The sequence below is a fragment of the Anguilla anguilla genome, chromosome 5, assembly GCF_013347855.1.
Source record: "Anguilla anguilla isolate fAngAng1 chromosome 5, fAngAng1.pri, whole genome shotgun sequence".
Lineage (NCBI taxonomy): Eukaryota > Metazoa > Chordata > Actinopteri > Anguilliformes > Anguillidae > Anguilla > Anguilla anguilla.
This window is the reverse complement of record NC_049205.1, coordinates 8764711-8788467: the sequence shown is the minus strand read 5'-3', so window position 1 is coordinate 8788467 and position 23757 is coordinate 8764711. Positions and strand designations below refer to the sequence as shown.

Genomic DNA, 23757 nt, shown 5'->3' with positions numbered 1-23757 from the left:
GCTTATAATTACAGGAACTAATTTAGAGCTTCATGGATTGCATCATTAGCCTTGCCTGTTTAAAACTTCAGTGGCATCTATCCGAAATGAGAAGATGTGCTCATTGTCAAAATTGCGAATGTCCTCCTCTCTGGAAGCAAAAACAACCAAAGCAGCCCCAGTTAGCCATAAATTTATGACTATAATCTTGTCTTGTCATTTATAGTGCTGTCTCCTGTAATTAACTGCCTCTGCTTCAGACAGGCTGCCATTGGTATTTACTGTTCAAGGACCTGTGGAGAATAAGGTAAAGTGTTTGTGCAGATGCTATCTTACACAAGCATTGAAATCTAGTTTCAAAACATCATTGATTTTTATCATATACGTTACTTACGGGACCAGAACTCCACCAGGTTCTCCCATGAAAGAGAAGCCGTGTACACTGACGAGAATTTTACTTTTTTGTCCTGATCCAGACCCAGATCCACCCCCAAATCCACTTCCTGATCCCTCTCCTGAGTCCATATCCTCACTGGAAGTAGAAACACAAGTGCCATATTTATTACTACCAGCCTCTTACACGTTTGGGAGCCATGTCCTGAAATTACACCAGGCCAGAGATGGAAAGTCCAGGGGTCAGAAAGTACGAGTCCTGCCATGTGTTTCTTTCACCCACAAACCCATCAGGCTGATTTCACTAATTAGTTCTACCTCCTGGCTGAAGAACAGTGCTAACTGTCTGATCCAGCTGATTGGAACAAAATACTGGGGAGGACTTTTACTGTCTGTACCTGGTCTTCACATACCAGCACTGTTCACATTGACAATGAAGTTGTATTTGCCCGTCGAAGTCAAGCCAATAAAGTCTATTCACACCATTAGCTCACAATCACAAAAATAAGAGTAGACCAATTTGTTGAAGCCATATGTGGCACTATTTGGCTTAAAATGCACATGTGATTAATGTACTTATTTTCTGCATTGTCATGATTGTCATCACCATCACTGCCATCACTAATGGGCAGGGGTTGACATAAGTGCATATATAGCAAAACAATGAAAATGCACGTTAATTGTATCTATTTTAGGTAGGTTGTTATGACATAAACTTTTTAAAGTCACACACTTTCATCTTTTTGCTGCGCGTGCATACTTGTGCTCCACTTATGTCAACCCCTGCTCAGGGGGCTCACAAGTATTGTCACCCACCTAAAGCGTACGCCCGTCAGCTGAAGGAAGGACGAAAAGGCATTCTGGAATACAGGGGTGAGCTGGAAAGCCCGAGGTAAGAGATCTGGTTAGACGGCTTCAAATACAGAGACTCAGCATTGCACTCTGTTTTTATGTTAAATGGCTCTGACCAGTTGTGAAAGGTGGTGCAAATGTTCTGTGAATCACTGAACGAGTTTCAACCAAGCCAACTGCTCTACTTACATAGGTGCCTTTTGATGTAATGCAGCGCGTAACTCACCTGTGTCTTCATCAGATTGACTCTGTCCTGGAAAGCCAGGGAGCTGGAGTTAGCCAGATCGCCAGTGAAGTTTTCATTGGAAGTGAACTCTAACCTGAGGGCGGCAGTGCCACTCCCAGCTGATTTCTGATCAGCCATCGCAGATACTGATTTTTCAGCAATCACACTAGGTGCTGCACCCTGTGAAGTCAAGGCTATAGACAGTAGAGATATGATCAGTGACAATGAGTAAACAGTTATTTCCAGTGAATAGATTTCTTTTTTTTAAGCGCCTTAATACAGTTATGGGTACGTACAGGATGTACAATTTAGGTTTCCATTCAAAGTGGCGTCTTTTCATTTAAGAAAAAGAGGGAAACAGAAGTAGAACTAAACGTTAAAATCATACCTCATCAACACCTCCTTATCTTGTAAAGCGCATAATTGTTATTGTTATTTTTTCATGAATATTCCTTAAACAATCAGCATGTTCTATTTATTAGCCTTTATTTTACAACATGCACACAATATCCAGGGAAAGTGTTACGGAATTGCTCTTTCAGTATGATTTTAGTATCAAAGGAACATATATTGTGCATGTCCTCTGTGACACAAGAAAAGTGTGAAGATCAATTATCAATGGATGTGTGTGTTCGATTTCTATGCTCTGGGGTTCCTGAAAATGCTGTTGCATTGTGGCTTGAACCTTCTAATACAAATGTAATAATTGTGACTGACTTAGAATTTAGAAAAAAAAAATCCAAAATTCTATTCTTCAAGGAGTTAAATGGTTTCAACAATAGCTGTCGGGTCTTGAAGGCTGATGGGGGGACAGTTCAGGATGAGGGTTTAGACCAGCCTACAGCACATAGTGTTCTCCCAGGACCACAGTTTCCAAAACCTGCTCGATCATACTGAAGTACCTTTTCCAAAAAGACACCTTTTTTTTCCTCTTACCAAAGGCAAAAGCCAGTGATATGAAGGTCTCCCAGAACATATTGATCTTCTATTATGTGTTACCTGAAATAAATAAAAAAATACAATTCGTATTTAGGCATGTACAGTATAACTTGTTATAATTTACAAGCATCCCATGGGTCCTTGACACTACCAGACTCTTACAATAAATATAACTTAATGCAGATTAAAGGGTAATCAATTTCATTCACATAGCTTTCCAGGCTACAAAACAAATCAATGAGAAATCTATTGTGATCTGTGTCATGACAATAGCTCATGTTAAGAGGAAAATAGAACTAACGCTCAAAATAACAGGCTCTGTTCACTTTGTCCACTTTTAGTCACACAACAGTCACTGGGGCTGACATTTATCTAACCTAAAATGTAAATGTAAAAATTTCAGCAAAGCTCCTGTGGAACTGCTATCGCTTTGTCTGACTGTCATTATTGCACAACACTTGTAGTTTGTCATTCTTTTCCTTCCTACCCAATACTCTTTGGGGTGTGCGTAACTCTTACTCATGATTCATGTCGGTGGACATATGAGAACTGTCTTTCTTTCATGCACTGATGCTTTTACATATTATTTTACTGAGACCTGATTGCTAGTTTGCATCACAAAATCCATTGCGGGAAGTGCTTTTTCACTCCCATTTTCTCTGCTTTTGTCTCTCTATTTTAAACATACAAAGAGAGGAGGGGGAACCTGTGTGACAGGATATTTACAGGCTAGACGGACAGGTTGTAGAGGGGCTTTTTAACAGGGTTTTTCTTCTGGCTGCGTGCAAGGAATTTATAGAACGTTTTGTACAGAGACACTGTCACAAAGACACTTCACAGAAAAACAGGACACAAGGGAAACCTGGGAAATATTGAAAAACTGGTCTGAATCACCAAAAAAAAAAAAAAAAAAAACGAGGACGAAAGAAATACCAATCAATATATGTAGAAATACCAAACTGAATGGGTGGTTTTCCAAATATTATGCATGTGAGATTCGAATTGCCTCCAGATGTCTTGTTTGAACTCTTATCACTCAGTGCATTATTTAAGATGCTTGCATCACTGATACCAAATGCTTTGATGATGAAGGTCTTCTGGCTGAAAGCTCAGTAATTATTTAACAGACCTGCAATTAAATCTTGCGTGCCAAATTTTCTTTCCTTATTTATTTAGGTTCCTCAAAATTATTTTAAACAGTCAAAATATTATGTTAAGGAACATATTTTGGCCATAACCCATGTTCTACGTTATGATCTTATCCCACTTCGAGTATGTTTCTCCTGGTGAGCTGCACTTCAATTATAACGCTACATTACCTCACATATTTTGTATTTATAGTAAACTGAAAGATATATTCATATTTTTTTCTTGGTTCACATACAAGTTTCCTTGACAATAATCATATTTACATAAATTCCTGTACTGTCCTCATTTCAGCTTTTTAATCATATATATAAGGGCCATAAATACATTGAAATCCATTTTTCCCTCCTTCCTTCAATAGTGAAATAGTGTAATGATAGCGTCCCAAATATTGCATACTACACATAAAGCACAGATGGAAGTTCAAATTTAGACTTCTATCATAAAATTCAATTTGCAAAAAGGATCTTGTCTCAATTAGGTGACGCTAAAGATTAAAATTGAAATATTTCACACAAGATCAAACTTTAGAGCATCGTAGCAGTTTATTTCAAATCAAACTATGTTTTAGCCATTATCCATTGGGAATATTTTTAATAGAAAGCACTTGTGCTGAGAACGCACACCTGTTATTCTTTTTGTCTTTTGTGCACTGTAACACTGTACTACTACTGTAATTATTTGCATTAAATAAAATATGTCACTTAAATTCTTTGTGTTCAATTTTCAAATAAATTCCTGAAACAACAAAGGTATTCAATTAGATTCAACTTCTGTAAGTCGCTTTAGCTAAAATTGTCAGCCAAATTATTAAATTGAAAACGATCAATTGTGATTCAAAATCAATTCAAGTTTTCAATTACCTCTTTTTAGACAGACTGATTCAAGGCAATCATTCCCACAGACCCCCCATGAGTGTTCAGACATTAAGACACATATGGTACAATTTATTGATAATTATAAGAAAAAGAAGATGAAGAAGAAGAGAAAGATGAAGAAGATAAAAAGAACCATGAGTCAGAAAGAATTATCACAAATGTAATACTAATTATCTTAACTTAAAATTATTTCCCAATGCTTTTTTTAGCTTTGTCAATTTGCCCAGAGACTTAAAACAGTTTGAATACATTTGAAAATATTTATTTTCCAGAGAAAACATCAAATAATTTTTACTTGAAAAAAGTGGTTGCGATCATGAAAATCATTAAGTCTACTCACCAAGGTGCTCAATTCAGTTAGCCAACCCAAATCAGCATGGGTTAATTAGACATTATCCTAACGATGCTGGCACGGTGAATAAGCACAGGTCCGTCCAGCTCTCAGCCAAGATGGAATTAGACATATTTTTATTGTAAACAGTGATTTTGCTTTGGGGTAGGTCACTTGCCTGACAAGTTTTGCTGCTTAAAACTGTTGATTGAAAGCTGGCAGTGTTCCAAAATTTCAAATAGACCAAGAGCTTTCTATGTAAAATTCACAACCAAACATTTTGTGTTTTTTTAAAGCAATTTTTTAAGTTATTATTTTGATTTGTACTTAGTAGTCACATTTTGCCTATGTTCTTATACTATTGGCAATTTATGAAGTTTTGACATTGTAAACAATACGTTCCTCCTCTCTAATCCTGACTACACTCAGGCACTGCTCTAAAGTTGATTGGATCCTACATCTCTGGATGGATGGTTTCCTGGGATGGCTGCCTGTCTTGTGCTCAGGACCTTCTTACAGGCGTCCCCTAAGGCAGCATGCTTGGTCCCTCGTCTTTTCCCTTTGCATGTAATCTCTTAAGTCTGTTGTCTCCTCGCATTGTTTTTCATACAGTCTCTATGCTAAGGACACTCAGACTTTCCTCTTCTCACAGATGTCACCTTGCATCATGGCTTGCCCAAAGACCATCATCTTAAGCTCAGAGAAGAACAGCACCACAAAAGTTCAGAGGGTCATCCTATTGGTGGGAATCAACAACAAGGACCAGCAATCATAGAAGACATCAGTAAAATAGCTGCAAGCAATGCTGCGGAAGACCAAATCCACAGTCCCGGCAGTAGAGATTTGGATCGCGCTAATCAAATACTTGGACAATGTGGAGCCATGCCAGAAAACCAGCCTGGAAGTAGTTAAGAACCATATCCGAAATACTACATATCCCAGAACTACCAAAGGACAGATTCCACAATGGATGGGACAACATCCATTGAACAGAATCTACAGGTAGTCTACCAGGATGTTGGACCATATCAGCTTATAACATACGACCCAAAGTTGAAAATTGAGTCATCCTAAATATGTGATTTTTACATTAAGTATGGTTTTAAAAAAAGACAATGAAAATATTTTAAACAATAAACTATTTACAAAAAATATTGTTTAAGTATTTTTTTATGCAAAAATGTGTTCCACCAAAAATGTATATCCAAATATTTAAGGCTATAGTGTTTCTTCAGGAAAGTTAAATTAAAAAATAAACAAATACAATTATCCAGAAAGTAACAAAAACTAACTATCAGACTAATAAGATTGCACAATGGTTGCCAATTCAAGATGGTGGTGGCCATCTGAATATATAAATTACAATTCCCGAATATATAAATTCAATTTCCGAATATATAAGTACAATTCTGAATATATAAATTCAATTTCTGAATATATAAATTCAATTCTGGATATATAAGTACAATTCCCGAATATATAAATTCAATTTCCGAATATATAACTTCAATTCTGAATATATAAATTACAATTCCGAATATATATATAACTCGGTTTATAATCAGGCATATCACAAGACAGCCGTTTTTACTTTTTGAATAATTTCTTTTTTTTTCTTCATGGGCTACTGAGTGAGAAAAACAAGTTTAACATTAGCATCAGTAAAATTTGACAGTACAATCAAGGATAAGCAAACAAAAACGTTAAATAATTAAAATTTTAATGAGGCAATAATTCGGACTTCATTAAGGGGTCCTTATTTTCTTGGTATTAGGACCTTTCAAGTAGGGGCACCAAATTTCACAGGGAATGGCCCAAAGAGTACAGGTGAGCTGCTTAAACTATTTGAATAACTTGCGATGTTGGTGTTTGAGGTGCTTGGCTAAGTTAGCTGTATTGCCTACTGTTAGAGATATAAAATAATAAAAATATTAAATATACAAAAATATATAATTCACTGTCAAATCAAAATCAAACAGGCCTAGTGATTGTAACAGTTCTAGTTTTTTCCATTTTCGTACCGCACTCTAGTCTGAGTTGGCCTGCTTGAGAACGGCTAAAAACACGAAAACAATTCATAACAGGTAAAGATGGCTAGCGGCAGTGCGCCTGCCATGACAGTTCCACCAAACATAGGCCCTACCACTCTTTGAGAAACAAAAACATAATAATTCATGTGTATGAATACTTTGCCCTTGGTTATATAATCAAGACAACATTGTCAAAAACACGTTTGGAAACACTGTCATTGCTCATTTTAAACTGAAAGAGGAAACGCATCTAGCTAGCTAACTTAGCCAAGCACCTCAAACACGACTTCGCGAGTTATTCGGAGTTTAAGCAGCTCATCTGTACTCTTTGCGCGGTTTGGAGAAGTGTCTCAGGTTGTAAACAGGAGCATGGAAACGTTCGCCTGGTTGAGAGCCTCGGCGAAAAAGCATGCAGACCTCTTCCTCCGTAGTTTGGTGTGCGCTGGAACTTGGAATGTCATAAAATCAGTTAGCGAGCTATATGTTATGTTATGATTAGCAAATTACGTTTTAGCCAGCTAGCTTGTTAGCAAGCACATATTTGGATATTCAATGTTGAAACTGCAGATGCACGTTTATTTTAGTTGTTAATTGTAATTACAAAATGTATTGACGGACATCGCGACAAGCCTACTTAAGATATATCAGCTGATTTAAAAATGTGTGGGTAGTTTTTATCAGCGATGAAAACAAACAGCTCGGTAGTGAACTGAACACCATTACACAGGCGATCTGACAGGCAATATAAATCTTTATTAGAACAAGTACAGCACAAACAACATGTAACAAAATAGTAACAGTAGTACAAAACTTAATTCAGAGATATTTCACTTCGGTATAATAACATAAGTAATTTTGTGGAGCCTAACATTGTACTTACATAGCATTTGCCTCCCCTGTTGACCGTCAATGTTAACAGAATCGCTTTTCCTCACAGTTGTCAGGCTCCCTATTCATTCATTTTCGGGACAACCGAGAGGAACAGAGACGCTGTTAACGGACAGCAGATGTTGCTTCACGCTACGAAAACACAATGGAGTCGCCTCCAGAAAAGAATTTATGTCGAAGTGAAACATCTCTTTAATCGGCTAACTTGATGTGGTTAGCAAGCTAGCTATTTAGCTTTCTGGTGAACCAGAGCTAACGTTATACTTACCTTCATAACCGAATATAAACTTCTCAAAAAAGAATTTATAGCCCTTGTCCAGTTTAGACCGCTTAACGTTCACTGGCAATGCTTCGACAATGCGGATAACATCGGACAGTGAACGTTGGCAGAGCTATCAGGGACTGTGAGAACACACGTCGCTGTTTAGGCTCAATTTTTCGCTGTCAGAAATAGACTTGCGTCCGTAGCAACGGTAACCGGAAACAAAGTATCCCTACATCCGGTTTTTGTCGCCATCTTGTGAAATAGGCCTATTGTGATTTGTAGAATTTCCTGACGAATACAGACCAAATAACTTCAAGTCCCAGAAGTGCATTAACTCATATTGTTTGATGTCGACGCGATTGGTTGTTACCGTTAGGTCGCCATGGGTGATGCAGACGCTGTAAAGTGGTGCATGTTGGGATATTATAAAGAAAAAATGATGGTGAAGGTCTTTGCATAACGCAAAAATGAAGGTAAAACGTATAATTGTATTTCATATCCACTTTATTTTCCACGATGTTGCCTATTATTTGATAGGGTGTAATTCATATAGCCATGTAGTGGATGCTATGTAGCATTGCCTAAAATGGTCGCAGGCTACTAGTGGATTAGCTAAAGGTAGCTAACTTACATTTCTAGCGAACTAGCAGCATCAGCTATCTAATAAGTCGTGATTCAAGTTCGTCGGTTCATTTGTAATTTGCACAAACGTTACAAACTAGCGAATTCTATATCAAGATTATTTTACGTTGTTTTTCTCACAGCGTGTTTTCACTCTCTCGGAGAAAGCTTGGCAAGGATCTTGTTTGCAGTACAAGTGGCAGAAGACACTAGGGAATTATATCGCTGTTGCTGGGTAAGTTAGCAGGGTTGTTCGTTGTAGATTTAAAGTTAGCTAGATGGGTTATGGACTGTGATCAACGATCTGTTAGTAGACAGCGACCTTGCCAATTGAGTTCAACAGACGCTTAAGTTGCTGCCATCTCGTCGTAGCCAACGTCAATTTAGTTTCTTGTCTTTTTAGCGTCTAACTGTATGCATGCGACTGCATGGGGATGCTTCATACGCTATGTGCTTATTAGTCTATAATTTCTAAAAATGTAAAAGCAGTCGCTAACTCTTGTAGCTTGTCATGCTATATGTCTAAAAATGAATGTCCTTTCTTTTAAGACCTGACAGTTCGGTAAAAATATTTGATCGACATGGCCAAAGGAGAAATGAACTGAACTTGCCGGGGTGAGTGAAAATACTAGAAAGCTACATCTGATCTGTTTACAGCATGAAACTTGTTATTCCGTAACCGTTGTTTAATTATTGTCTGAATATTCTCATTCCAACTTGCTTGTTTTATCCAAGTAGCATACGCGCAGGTTAAAATTATTTTTAATTTCTGCATTAGAAATAAGAAGGCAATGCTTGAGCATGACAACGCTTTGTCCAACTCTTCCCGAATAGACGGTGTCTGGCAATGGACTGGGATAAAGATGGAGATACGCTGGCTGTCATCGCTGACAAGTCCAGCAGTATTTACCTGTGGGATGCCAACGTCAACAAGACATCTCAGCTTGACAGTGGTATGAGGTCAGTGCCTGGAAGCATTTGCCCTCCTTTACGTCCGAATGAAATGATCCTTCCAATTACAATGGCAGTTATTGTAATTCATTATGTCCCATTTGTGAATTATCGCTGCCGATTTAAAGCTGTGAGCTCAAAGTAGGAAAGCGACCATTGACAGTATGGTATCAAGTGCACATTTATTGGAGTTATTTTACAGAGGCTCACTGAACTTAGAACGGAAATTTAAAACATCTTGCAGTGGCACAGTAAAAGAAGAATGACTATGGCTGTCTGCACAAGCAAAGCGTGTGGTACCCTTTGCCTCGTGACGCATCTTCTGCAGTCTGTGCAGTGGCAAGGCTCAATGCAGACTCTGTGCTGCTGTGTTTTGTAACATTAAGGGCTGTCCGGTTGCATATTCAGCCCTTTGGTGGGGTTTTTTTTTTGTAGCAGTGCATTGTGATCTTTGCAGGGATCAAATGTCCTTCATCCTTTGGTCGAAGACTGCATCGCTGCTGGCGGTGGGAACTGCCAAGGGCAACCTGCTCATCTACAACCAGCAGACGTCACGCAAGATCCCTGTCCTGGGTAACTCGGGGTCTCTCTGTCATTGTAACTCACTCAAAACAGGCTCTTCTTCGACTCGTAAATGATGAGCCCGAATGGGCTGAATGGCGTGTTCTCGTCAGCATTTGCTCTTCGCGTTCCTTCGCTCTTAACCGTGTAAATGGAAACTGTGGGCGGAAGTCCTGTGGGGCGTACCGCAATTGGTCACAGTACCACCCGTTCACGATTGGTTGATTTCAGGCAGTGAGAAATCTCCTGCCTCATTGCATAATACTCCTCTGCGACTCAGCTGTTCAGTTGGGTGTGTGTTATCTGGCCGTAGTGATTAGATTAGTTTAGATGACAGACATTTAACAGACGCTCTTATCCGGAGTGACTTGCACAACTTTAACATTTTTTACATAGTACTGTGCATACAGTTGGATATATACTGAAGCAATTCAGGTTAGGTACCTTGCTCAGGGGCACAATGTCAACGTCTTATTTGGGAATCAAACCTTTCAGTCATAAAACATAAAACATAATGCCCAACCATTGTACGACACTGCTATGCAGCATCAATGTGTGGTACGCCAATGCAGAGTCTACCTGACGGTTACAATCAGGAATTCCAAACTGAGGAATGGAGTTGTAAAGCAGTCAAATCGGCATTTACAATCAGGAATTCCAAACTGAGGAATGGAGTTGTAAAGCAGTCAAATCGGCATTTACAATCAGGAATTCCAAACTGAGGAATGAAGATTAAATTGATTGATGAGGTGATTCACTTCACTCTAGTGTTTCTTTTGCGCCTCTACATCATGAAACCTATGCACTTGTTGTACGTCGCTCTGGATAAGAGCGTCTGCTAAATGCCTATAATGTAATATAATGTAATAAAGAGTGTGGCCCAGGCTGTCTCTGGGAGGGGGAGGTGTTTGATTTTCGTTTTTTTTTTTTGGCTGTGCAGGTAAGCACACAAAGCGGATCACGTGCGGCTGCTGGAGCTCCCAAAACCTCCTGGCGCTGGGCAGCGAGGACCGCAACGTGACCGTGAGCAACCACGAGGGGGACACCATCCGGCAGGTGACCGATACTTCGCTGCTTCACCCCATCTTTCCCACCTCCACCTTCCTCATGCGCTCCACCTCTCACTCCCTTCATTCCATTCATTCCTTCCATTGCCCTCTGCTGTATGTATTATGGATGTCATACATTTCTGGTTCTATTCCCTTTCTGGGTGCCTGGTTGTGTGTTTGTGTGTGCGTGCACGCGTGTTTCATAGCGCTTATGTTATTTACCTGTGTGTGTGTTCCAGTCCACGTGTTTCGCTGGTGTAGCGCACTGAGTGTCTGTTACTCTCCTGTAGACCCAGGTGCGGTCGGATCCGACGGACGTCCAGTTCTCGGTGATGAAGACGGACGAGAGGGCGTCGCCAGGGGAGAGCACGGTGAGCGGGGCTCCGACGCGTCGCTCGCAGCGACACGGGCTTCGTGGCCGCGCCGAAAACCGTCTGACCCGGGTCCGTTTCCCCCCCCCCCCCCATCCTCACAGGTGAGCGTGGTGGTCGGGAGAAAGACCCTGTTTCTCTTCAACCTGAACGACCCGGACAACCCCATCGAGCTGGCCTTCCAGCAGCGCTACGGCACCATCATCGCCTACCGCTGGTAAGACTTCTCCTGCTCCGTCACGTACCGCCATAGCAGCCCGCTCGCACCGCTTGGGGTACAGTGACGCCCGCTTCGTTTTTCGCTACTTTCAAAACCCGTTACGGTCTCTGAAATGATCGTTTCTTTTGACATTTCTCTCTCCCTCACTCCATTTTTCCATCCCTCTCTCCCTTCCTCCTTCCCTCTCTCCCCTCCTCTTCCCCTTCCGTGTCTCTCCATCTGTGGGACAGGTATGGAGACGGCTACATCATGATCGGCTTCTCGCAGGGCTACTTCGTGGTGATCTCCACGCACATCCGGGAGATCGGCCAGGAGCTCTTTCAGGCCCACAACCACAAGGACAGCTTGACCAGCATCGCCATCTCCCAGTCCCTGAACAAGGCTGCCTCCTGTGGAGACAACTGGTAAATGCGCCGATGGACTCCCTCCTCCGGGAGCAAATACCCAGTAATAAAATGACAACGCTCTGTAGTCCCATAACAGTGAGAGAAATTAAGCTAACGAACCATGGTTGCTGGTTTAAAATAAATGGCCCAGCACGGCCTGGAACATGTTTCTTTGTTAAAGTTAATCACAGTTGTGTGTTTTTAAAAATAATTTTTTCAGATTAAAGATTTGATGTCAGTCACTCATCTTTCCTCATTCTCCTGTTTCAGTATCAAGATTCACGACCTGACCGAGCTGAAGGAAATGTATGCCATTGTCAACCTGGATGATGAAACGAAAGGTAAGGGAGGTGATAACATAGCCTGTTAAATTCCTTGTAGTGCTTATCCCAAAACGGGCAAGTATTCAAATGCGTCATGCAATTAAAAAAGGCATTCAAAAAATGCCTGTTGGTTTATTTTTATTCAGGTCAAATATTTAGGCTGAATTTCTGAGCTATTAATTAATTGTTGCTTGTATACCTGAGGCTTTGGAAGACTGTTACAGCAGTAAATTCACCCCCCTTTGTGTGTGTGTCCGTTAGGACTGGACCAGCTGTCCTGGACGGATGACGGGCAGCTGTTGGCGATCTCCAGCCAGCGCGGGACGCTTCACGTGTTCCTCACCAAGCTGCCGATCCTGGGGGACACGTGCGGCACCAGGGTGGCCTACCTCACCTCCCTGCTGGAGGTCACCGTGGCCAACCAGGTGGAGGGGGTGAGTCCCAACACAAACCTCTGAGCTATGTCCAGGACAACATATATCACAGCAGAAGTACTGCACACACTCACACATGCACACATAAACACACATGCACACACATGCACACTCATGCACGCACGCACACACGCACACACTATAGCAGAGTCTTAGAGCTGCCCATCCCATGAGTCTCACCCCTCATGCCCCCACAGGAGTCCCCTATCGCCGTGGAAGTGGAGGTAGAGCCCAACTTCATTGGCGTTGGACCAGACCACGTTGCCGTGGGAATGAACAACCGTGCATGGTTCTATGCTCTTGGAGACGGTGGTGAGTATGTACATTTTGTCTGTGAAGTTTTGTCAAGTGAGTAGTAAAAACGGTCCCCCCCCCGGCTTCAGTGTGGTTATTAAGGTAATGAAAGATGTGTCTGACTGTAGGTGTGGAGAAACTGAAGGACACAGAGTATCTGGGGACTGTGGCCAGCATGTGTCTGAACTCTGACTACGCGGCTGCGCTGTTTGAGGGGAAGGTGCAGCTTCACATGGTAAGTGCAGGTGTGCGTGTGTGCGTATGTGTGTGTGTAATGCACACGCGTGTTTTTGTGTGTATGTGTGTGTGTGTGCTTGCGTGATGTGTGCATTTTTGGGGTACAGATTCATCTGGTCACATTTACAACCTAGCTGTGTGTATGTTTGTGTGCATGCTTGCGTACATGTGTGGATGCTTGCGCGTGTGCATGTGCATGCATGTGTCTCCAATTCAGATTGAGGGTGAGGAGCACGAGGTTCAGGAGGACAGACAGACGCGCCTGTTCCCCGGTCGGGACGACAAGTGTCGAATCCTGACCCACGCCCTCACCGCTGACTTCCTCTTCTACGGCGCCGACGTAAGGAACAAATCCTGATTGGTCCAGAGCAGTACGCGTGCGCCACACGCGTGAGACAGTTTCAGCAGTGGCCGCGCTGTTTGTGATCCGTCTGTCTGTCCGTCCGTCCGTCCGCTCAGACCGGCGTGATCCAGTGCTTCTACATCGAGGACTGGCAGTACGTCAACGAGCACCGGCACCCGCTGGGCATCCGCAAGCTGTGCCCCGACCCCAACGGCACGCGGCTGGTCTTCATCGACGACAAGAACGACGGCTTCCTGTACTGCCCGGTGAGACTCTCGCCTTCCCGCGCCCGCGTCCACCGCACGGACCTCTGGGTAAGCCGCGGAGGCCTGTGTTCACCAGCCCGTCTCTCCCCCCTTTTCAGGTGAACGACTCCGTGTACGAAATCCCCAACTTCGCTCCCACCGTCAAAGGCGTCCTGTGGGAGAACTGGGCCATGGACAAGGGCGTGTTCGTGGCCTACGATGACGACAAGGTCTACACCTACGTCTTCCACAAGGACACCATCCAGGGTAGGACACTGTGCCGTCCACAGACCCCACCGCCAGACTAGTTACATTTACAGACCACACCTGCCAGACTCGTTACATTTACAGACCCCACCACCTTGTGTGAAACAAAGCTAAATAAACCAGTATCTACTTACTGTGTGACATCACACCTTGGCCATGTGCTTCGTCCAGGGTTGCCAGATCTCATGGTCCCCCCCCTCCTCCTTCCCACAGGCTCCAAGATCATCCTGGCGGGAGCCACCAAGCTGCCGTTTTCCCACAAGCCCCTGCTGCTGTACAACGGGGAGCTGACGTGCCAGACGCCGAGCGGGAAGACGAGCAGCGTGGTGCTGAGCACGCACGGGTTCCTGCACGGCAACTGGAAGGAGCAGCCGCCCGCCGAGCTCGCACGCGCCCTCCCACAGGCCCTCATGCTCAAGAGGTACTGAGAACGCGCCCTCCCACTGGCCCTCATGCTCAAGAGGTACTGAGCGTGCTCACTCCCACAGGTCCTCATGCTCAAGAGGTACGAGCACGCTCACGCATGTGTGTCAGTCAGTCTGCGGTCACCTGGGCTCTGTCTGTGTGTATATATGTGTATGTGTGTGCGTGTCTGAGTGTGAGTGCGAGTGTGTGTGTGCATGTGAGAGAGAGTGTGTGTGTGTGCGTATGTCTGTCTGTCTGTGTATATCTGTATTTGCATATTAATCTATAGACTCTCACCTCTCTTGTCTGTCTTGGTTTGTGTACGTCTTTTTGCCTGTGTGTGTGTGTGTTGTGTGTATGTGTGTGTGTGTGTGTGTGTTGTGTGTACGTGTGTGTGTGTGTGTGTGAGTGTGTACGTACGTGTGTTGTGTGTACGTGCGCATGCCTGTACGTGTGTTGTGTGTGTGTGTGTGTACATGCGTTTGTGAATGCACGTGTGGTGTGTGCGGCAGGTTCTCTGAGGCGTGGGAGTTGTGCAAGGTCCTGAATAATGTGGACTCGTGGGCGGAGCTTGGCCGGGCCTGCATGCACCACATGGAGGTGGAGCTGGCCATCCGCGTGCATCGCATGGTGCGCAACGTTGGCATGGTGATGTCACTGGAGGGGATCAAGGTAGGCCCCGCCCCCCCCCCACCGACATTCAGAGCAGAGTCCTCAGCTTTAGGAGAGCGCCGTGTCTCACCCCTTTCCCTCTCAGGGGATCGAGGACCAGAACCTTCTGGCAGGACACTTGGCCATGTTCACCAACGACTTCAACCAAGCCCAGGATCTCTACCTGGCCTCCACCTGCCCCATCGCCGCCTTAGAGGTGCGAATAACCCCACCCTCACATCTCCGTCTCTGAATCTCTCTCCTTATTTCACAATACGGCTGTGCAGGAAAACAGAATTACGTTACATAATTGAATTTGTGTGTTTGTGTGTACATACGTTTGTGCGTGCGTGCATGTTTGTGTGTGTGTGTGTGTGTGTGTGTGTGCGTGTGCGCTCCAGATGAGGAGAGACCTCCAGCACTGGGACAGTGCGCTACAGCTGGCTAAGAGACTGGCCCCCACACAGATTCCTTTCATATCCAAGGAGTACGCGGTGCAGCTGGAGTTTGTGTGAGTAGCGCCTCCTCATCTGGCGGCTCTGTTTAAACCGGGCTTCTGAAATGGGAGGACTGTGAACTTTAACAACAGTTGCACGAGTTTTGCATTTTGTGGATTTGCTTGAATTTATAAAATGTTGGTCCATGTTCTGTCTAATGATTTGTGCATTTTCTCTAGTGGAGACTATGTGAATGCACTGGCTCACTATGAAAAAGGAATAACTGGTGACAACAAGGTGAATGCTTCTATCCCTACCGTTCCTGCTTGTGTGTGTGCGAGTGTGAGAACATGCGTCTGTCTGTGTATGAAGTTTCCTGGCCGCTCCTGTTTCCGGAGTTTTATTGGTAATGAATCTCCCCCCTCTCCCTAGTTTCAGGAGCATGATGAGGCCTGCCTAGGGGGCGTGGCTCGGATGTCCATCAGGATGGGAGACATCCGTCGAGGGGCCAATCAGGCGATTAAACACCCCAGCAGGCTGCTGAAAAAGGACTGCGGGACCATCCTGGAGAGCATGAAGGTCAGTGAATGCCTGAGTGTTATATTTAGAATCACGGTCTTATTTCTATTACTTTCTTGCCAAATAAGACAAAAAGACTGCTGATGAGGTGACTTATTTCAAGACTTGCCAATGGGGTGAGACAATTTCACTTGTCAAGCAAAAAGTGACTTCAAACAAGCAAATATTTTCTACTCGAGAGAAAAGAACAGAGTTTAGGTCTCATCGCAAGACTAAAGCACTTCATTGCGAGACTAAAACACTTAATTACAGGACTGAAAACTTGGTAAGACGGGCCTGGTTTGCAGTGAGAGTGAAGCAGCCAGCAAAAAGCACAACCCCCGTTCTGTCCTCTCTCTCGTTTGCGCAGCAATTCTCGGAGGCAGCTCAGCTGTACGAGAAGGGCCAGTACTACGACAAGGCCGCCTCCGTCTACATCCGCTGCAAGAACTGGTGAGAGCGCCCCGCCCTCCCCGACGGGGCCACACGCAGCCCTCTACCCCCCGGCCCCGTGTCAGCGCTTCTATCCCCTCCTTTCCTTTGGGGAAACCCAATGAATAGGACTCCGTTATGAGGCGTCGTGACAGAGCTTTCCCTGCAAGCTTCCGCGCTGTGAATGCGGAATGTTGCGAGCCGTGCCCAGGGGTCAGCTTGCATGGCCAGCTGTGTAGTGTGAAGGCTGTGGGTACAGCTGTAATGTCTTATTTAGGCTGGTCCAGCACAACTGAGGATGACTGTGGTGAACGACACAACCACGGTCCAGCACAGCTGAGGATGACTCTATGGTGAATGACACAATCATGGTCCAGCACAGCTGAGGATGACTCTGTGGTGAATGACACAACCATGGTCCAGCACGGCTGAGGATGACTCTGTGGTGAATGACACAACCATGGTCCAGCACAGCTGAGGATGACTCTGTGGTGAATGACACAACCATGGTCCAGCACGGCTGAGGATGACTCTGGTGAATGACACAAGATAATTTTTGGACTCTACCTGTGTCTCTCTCAGGGCAAAAGTGGGGGAACTCCTGCCCCAGGTGACCTCACCCAAGATCCACCTGCAGTACGCCAAGGCCAAGGAGGCGGATGGCAGGTAGGCCGGTGACACACCTGTCCACCTCCTTCTCCCTCTCTTTTTATGCTGCTTCAGAGATCTCCCTTCATCGTAGCCGAGGCTCAGTGTACACCTGCGGCTCACGCCCCACTTCCTGCGGCTCACTTCCTGCCAGGTACAAGGAAGCCGCCGTGGCGTACGAGAGCGCCAAGGACTGGGACAACGTGATCCGCGTGCAGCTGGACCACCTCAACAACCCCGAGGAGGCCGTGCGCATCGTGCGCGAGACCCAGTCCATCGACGGAGCCAAGATGGTGGCCAGGTCAGGACACCCGCCGTCAACGTTTCTTTAATTCATCGCGATCGTTTTGCAGAGTTCGCCCCAACAGATGGGCCAGTCTCAAAGGTTACAGTGTGTCCCTTTATGAGAACATTAACCCCTGGGAAAGCATTTGGTTGGCCCTACCAAGTATTCATCAATCAGTCTTCAAAGGAGCATGTCCTTGAACTGTGCCTTGTCTGTTCAGTGAAACCATTTAGTGGTTTCATTGGATAACTGTGTGGTGATCCTCTTGTCCGTTCCGGCTCAGGTTTTTCCTGCGTCTGAGTGACTACGGATCGGCCATCCAGTTCCTGGTCCTGTCCAAGTGCAACGACGAGGCCTTTCAGCTCGCTCAGCAACACAGCCAGATGGAGGTCTACGCTGACATCATCGGTAAGCCCTTGTGTGCGGTGTGTATGGTGTGGGTGTGTGTATGGTGTGTGTGCTTGTATGGTATGGTGTGTGTGTGTATCGTGTGTGCATGCGTGTGCCACTGCCCAACACTGGCTGTGTGTGTTTTCCCGTGCCAGGGTCTGACGCCACTATGGAGGACTACCAGAGCATCGCCCTGTACTTTGAGGGTGAGAAGAAGCACCTGCAAGCTGGCAAGTTCTTCCAAAAGTGTGGCCAGTACAGCCGGGTGAGTCATCCTTTAACTCTTAATTAATGAATCAATTCACTGGTGAATCATTGGTGGATTCATTCCTGCATTTATTCGACTCAACATTCATTCATGCAGCACCGAAGCAGTTGTGAGCCATTCTCCACAGTAGTGCCCGATTCCTTATAGTGCACAGTGCATGCTGTTCTACAGACACCGTTGAATAATTTGATGTTAATGCAGTTCACCTCTAACACGCACGTCTGTGAACCCCCTGCCCCCTGCCCCCCACCACACCACACCCTACACTTCCCCCCTCACCCCTCCCTACTCGTCTGTCTCAGGCCCTGAAGCACTTCCTGAAGTGTCCCAACACCGAGGACAACCTGGCGATTGAGATGGCCATAGAGACCGTAAGTTCCGTTACTGCTTGTTTGCTCTTTAACAGGGAATGACAGGATATAAACAAATCTGTACTTTTGTGTCATCGTTTAACACTCCTTGCAATGATTTTCATTGCCGTCACGCCCCAGGTGGGACAGGCCAAGGACGAAGCTCTGACGAACCAGCTGATCGACTACTTGATGGGAGAGAGTGATGGGATGCCCAAGGTACACAGCGCCTCCTGCAGGCCACGACATTATTGCACTTTCCATTGTTCTTGCCGGTGCAGTTTGACAGCCACTTCTTGAGGGCTAAAGCGGTTGCTCCTCATGTAGAGGGAATTGGAGTTATTGTAGGTCCTCCATTGTGTTGCATTGACCTGCTCAGTAAAGCTAAGCCAAAGATAGTGGGGGTGGAATGCCATAACAGTAACTCCTCATACAGATTCCTCTATTCATCAGTAACCCTGAGAACAATCCTATGTGCTAGTGAATAACAATCACTGCAGACTTGAATCGCATGGGTTTTGACATTCACCGATTCTCCATTGTTCGTAGCCTGTACCCGTCTTGTGGATTACCTGATTTCTGCCATGACTCCCATTTGTGTTTCTAATCCATTTCCTCATCTCTCTCGTCACGCTCATTTTCACGCTGGCCCGCCTTTAGCCTATCGCTGTGAGTAGCCGCCTGGGACTGCTGCCACCTGCTGGCGGAGTTCATTACACGCACGCTAACCCTAACGCTAGGCAGCTTTCTCCGTAGTTCCGTTTAGTTTTGGCCTGCTTTGGTTTTGAGTTTCCCCTCGCAAACACCCCAGACACAGAAAAAGTTAAGATGTGAGTACAGCCGCTAGGCTGCTCGCTAATAATGCTCAAAACTGTGCCCTGCCCCGTTTGTATGTGGCAATACAGGCACACGGCGGGTCTGGACTGGGGATGCCCATCTCACGGGCGGGTGGACATTCGGGGTGGGGTGGCCAGACGAGCATGCGACCACCTTGGGGATACAGAGCGTGTGTCTGTGGCCTGGTGTTAGCTGATTGGTGGAGAGCCTGACTGACAGCTTTCACTGCGATGAGCGTGACTTTTTTTCTTTTCTTTTTTAATTAAACCCAGGATGCAAAGTACCTGTTCCGGCTGTACATGGCCCTGAAGCACTACAGAGAGGCGGCTCGGACTGCCATCATCATCGCCAGGGAGGAGCAGTCCGCAGGTCTGTCTGTCGATACTGTTCTTCATCCTCCAGGGACCTGTATCACACATCAGGATTCCTGAGTTAGTTGGATAACTGCCTAACGGAGTAAAACCTGGAACGGCTCCATGAATTGTTTTGCAGGTCCACCGCCTCACGAGGGGGCTAGCAGTCGAGTGACTCTGAATAAACACCCCTCACTGTGTTTTAGGGAACTACAGGAACGCCCACGACGTCCTCTTCAGCATGTACACCGAGCTGCAGACCCAGAACATCCGCATCCCAGCGGAGATGGCCACCAACCTGATGATACTCCACAGCTACATCCTGGTCAAGGTTGGGAAGGCCTCTTCTTTACCCATAATCCACCCGTTCTTGAAAGCGGTGGCATCCCTGTACCGGATGCTCAGGAGACGGGGTGTTTGTGGTTCAGGATCCGCCTCACCTGCTGTCTCTACCCCGCAGGTGCACGTGAAGAGGGGCGATCACTTAAAGGGGGCGCGCATGCTGATTCGGGTGTCCAACAGCATCAGCAAGTTCCCCTCCCGTGAGTCTCTCTCTTTCTCCATCCATCCATTCATCCATCCAGTCACCCGCCAACTCGATCTTTCAGACCTTACAGACCTCATGTCCCTTCATCAACAGAAAGTTTTAAAAAGGTCAGGAGACAGTTAAGTGCAGTTACACAGCATGTTAGGACGTTTTTGACTGACAAGGTTGAGCTCCCTCTTATGCAGGGTAACAGGGTAGAAAGGGTATAAGGCTGTCTTGCCTCCTAGTTTGACATAACATTACTCTCTGACCTAGCCTATGCTTACTGTGTAAACTGGACTTACTGTGTTCACGGCTATGAATAACTGTTACATAAGTAGTATTGTACCTTATCGGACCTGTGTTTTGTAGTTGTTCCAATGCCCATCAGTATGCACTTATTGTATGTCGCTTTGGATAAAAGCGCCTGCCAAATAGATGTAATGAGATCTCTCTCTTTGCAGACATAGTGCCCATCCTGACGTCGGCGGTGATCGAGTGTCACCGGGCGGGGCTGAAGAACTCGTCCTTCAGCTTCGCCGCCATGCTGATGCGGCCCGAGTACCGCAACAAGATCGACGCCAAGTACAAGAAGAAGATCGAGGCCATGGTCCGGTGAGCGTGGCGCGCCCAACCCCGCCCGCCTCGGCTGGGGGCACTGCGCCGGACAGGAAACCAGCTCTGCTCACCTCAGTCTGTTTCATACCCCTCTCCCTCCTTCCTTCCCTCCCTCCCTCCCTCCGTCTCACACCCCTACCTCCCTCCCTCCGTCCATCCCACACCCCTCTCCCTCCCTCCCTGCGTCTCACACCCCTCTCCCTCCCTCCCTCCGTCTCACACCCCTACCTCCCTCCCTCCGTCCATCCCACACCCCTCTCCCTCCCTCCCTCCCTCCCTCCCTCCGCCTCACACCCCTCTCCCTCCCTCCCTCCATCCCACACCCCTCTCCCTTCCTCCCTCCGTCCCTCCATCCCAAACCCCTTTCTCTTCCCCCGTCTCTCTCTCCCTCCCTCCCTCCGTCTCACACCCCTCTCCCTCTCCTCCCTCCCTCTCCTCCCTCAGACGCCCGGACACTTCAGAGCTGGAGGAGGAGACGGCTCCCTGTCCCTACTGCAGCTTCATGCTGCCCGAATGTGAGCTGTTGTGCCCGGGGTGCAAGAACAACCTTCCCTACTGCATCGCCACGGTGAGTATCTCTCACACACACACACACACACAACCTTCCCTACTGCATCGCCACGGTGAGTATCACACACACAACCTTCCCTACTGCATCGCCACGGTGAGTATTACACACACACGCACACACACCCTTCCCTACTGCATCGCCACGGTGAGTATTACACACACACACACACACACACACACAACCTTCCCTACTGTGTACGGCCACTGTCCCATAACCACACACTGCTTGCTGTTGCAGGGTCGTCACATGGTGAAGGAGGACTGGTCAGTGTGTCCTCACTGCAACTTCCCTGCACTGCACTCTGAGTTCCTTGCGTGAGTCCCCACAATGCAGCGAAATCTGACACACACACACACAAGGGATTCTGTCAATGACTACTGCCTACACAGTCTGAATCAATCCTTTCTGTTTGTGTGTGTGTTTGTGTTTGCCCGTGTACGCCTGTGTGTGTGTTTGCCCGTGTACGTCTGTTCGCCTGTGTGTGTGTGTTTGTGTTTGCCCGTGTACGTCTGTTCGCCTGTGTGTGTGTGTGTTTGTCCGTGTACGTCTGTTCGCCTGTGTGTGTGTGTTTGTGTGGGGTTCAGGCTGCTGGAGACAGAGTCGGTGTGTCCCATGTGCTCAGAGACCCTGAGTGCGAACCAGGTGAAGAAGATCACAGACTGTTCCAGCTACCTGCAGCCTGACGAACTGGAGCACTGATCACCAAGAGGTGCGAGCCGTACACACACACAACACAGGGAAACACACACACACACAACACAGGGAAACAAACAGAGGCACACATGTACACACACACACACAGAAAAACACACACACACACACAACACAGGGAAACACACAGAGGCACACACGTACACACACACGCAGGCAAATGCAGGAAATCACAGACACCAGTCATTCACATACACATGGCCATGGTCCCAATGACATTTGCGTGCACAGAACGGAACATCTGGTTTCATTTTAAAGTCTTTTTAAAGTAACTTTTCCTCTAGAATTATTATTTCTGTAGTTTTACGTTCAGATAGTAGTCACGCAGATCAGGAATTCAAACCCATTACCTAATTTAAATGCACTAAAACATGCGTTTTTTTTTTTTTTTAACAGATCCAAAGGATATACAAGTTCTGTCAGCGGACAAAGGAAGATATTTTCTTTGACAATCAATCAGGAGGGCAACGATAAACGATCGGCATCGAATGATCCTTATTCATTTCAAACCTCACAGCCTAAATCTTTTGTCCAGCCCAAGCTATGTAATATATTTGCCTTTTTTTTTTTAATGAGTGCAATTGAAATTCCAAATAGAGGCATTAGAAACCCAGCATTAACGGTAGAAATAGCTAAAAAATGTAAATGTATATTAGCAGTTAACAGGCGATTGGTGTTGCCATGGTTACTGGCAGACATATAGCAGCCTTCACATTGCCTTTGCTGGAGGTTCACTCTTGACCATGTGTATAGAGGTACTTTTTTTTTCTTTTCTTTTTTAAATCTGAACACGCAAACCTGAACACCAAGCCTGCCGAGAGTGCAAGGGGACCAGGCTGGCAGCACGCCATCAGGAAGAGTTCACCGGTACACTGGATGAGCGCCAGAGCTGCACTTGTTAGAGCCGGCTCGATCGGGAATCCACGCTGGAATGCAATACTGGGAAACCCGCTGAAGTATGGCGGCTCTATCTGAAACTCTGAAAAAGGAACTCGCTCCACAGGTACTGAGGTAAATCAGCCTCCTTTCATCACCCCTGTGTGCAGTCAGGCACAAGCATGGCCCCACACAAAATGGAGGATACGCTCATTTTAAACATAAGCAGCTAAAATATGAATCCTGACACCATTTTTTTAAAAATTCATAGGTATTTTCTAAGGATTTACTATATTGCTTTTTGTATGTACAGGTCTGTATTGCGCCAATGCTAAATGTGACTTCCTTCCCTGCAGTAATAAAATATTATCCACAATAATGACAGGAGCCTTAATTGCTTGCTATTTTGCAGTGACTTTTACCCAAGGATGTCAAAGCCCTTTACACTGAGTATTGTGCCAGCTGTCACTCACTGCAGATGGGTAACGCCCACTTGGGTGATGCGATTCTGTGCCAGAGAACTTTCGTTAACCAATGAGAACAAGGCATAAACAGATGACCAGATAGGAAGGTACTGAATACAAATTAAATGGTGATGAACTGTAGAGGAC

The 23757-nt window shown here is 45.8% G+C and overlaps 1 protein-coding gene across 2 annotated transcripts; it reads left to right on the top strand.

Annotated features, from left to right (window-relative positions):
* The first annotated feature begins 8207 nt into the window (after nt 1–8207).
* wdr19 (WD repeat domain 19) lies at nt 8208–23525 on the top strand. 2 transcript variants are annotated; one of them, XM_035418669.1, is made up of 38 exons: nt 8208–8400; nt 8692–8783; nt 9098–9163; nt 9383–9508; nt 9957–10072; nt 11001–11116; nt 11400–11480; nt 11585–11697; nt 11931–12104; nt 12357–12427; nt 12671–12843; nt 13041–13155; nt 13266–13372; nt 13592–13714; nt 13834–13983; nt 14082–14229; nt 14443–14650; nt 15147–15306; nt 15392–15502; nt 15687–15796; nt 15962–16019; nt 16155–16301; nt 16651–16733; nt 17295–17378; nt 17515–17661; nt 17930–18054; nt 18192–18301; nt 18607–18675; nt 18796–18873; nt 19315–19323; nt 19764–19860; nt 20051–20175; nt 20305–20386; nt 20835–20985; nt 21433–21556; nt 21797–21873; nt 22144–22268; nt 22667–23525. In XM_035418669.1, the coding sequence occupies exons 1-37, from the start codon at nt 8395–8397 to the stop codon at nt 22256–22258; spliced, it is 4047 nt and encodes a 1348-aa protein (XP_035274560.1). In that variant the 5' UTR covers nt 8208–8394; the 3' UTR covers nt 22259–22268; nt 22667–23525. The 2 variants fall into 2 exon arrangements, with proteins under 2 accessions (XP_035274560.1, XP_035274561.1); XM_035418670.1 differs by lacking the exon at nt 19315–19323 and having other exon boundaries at nt 8209–8400.
* Nucleotides 23526–23757: the final 232 nt, after the last annotated feature.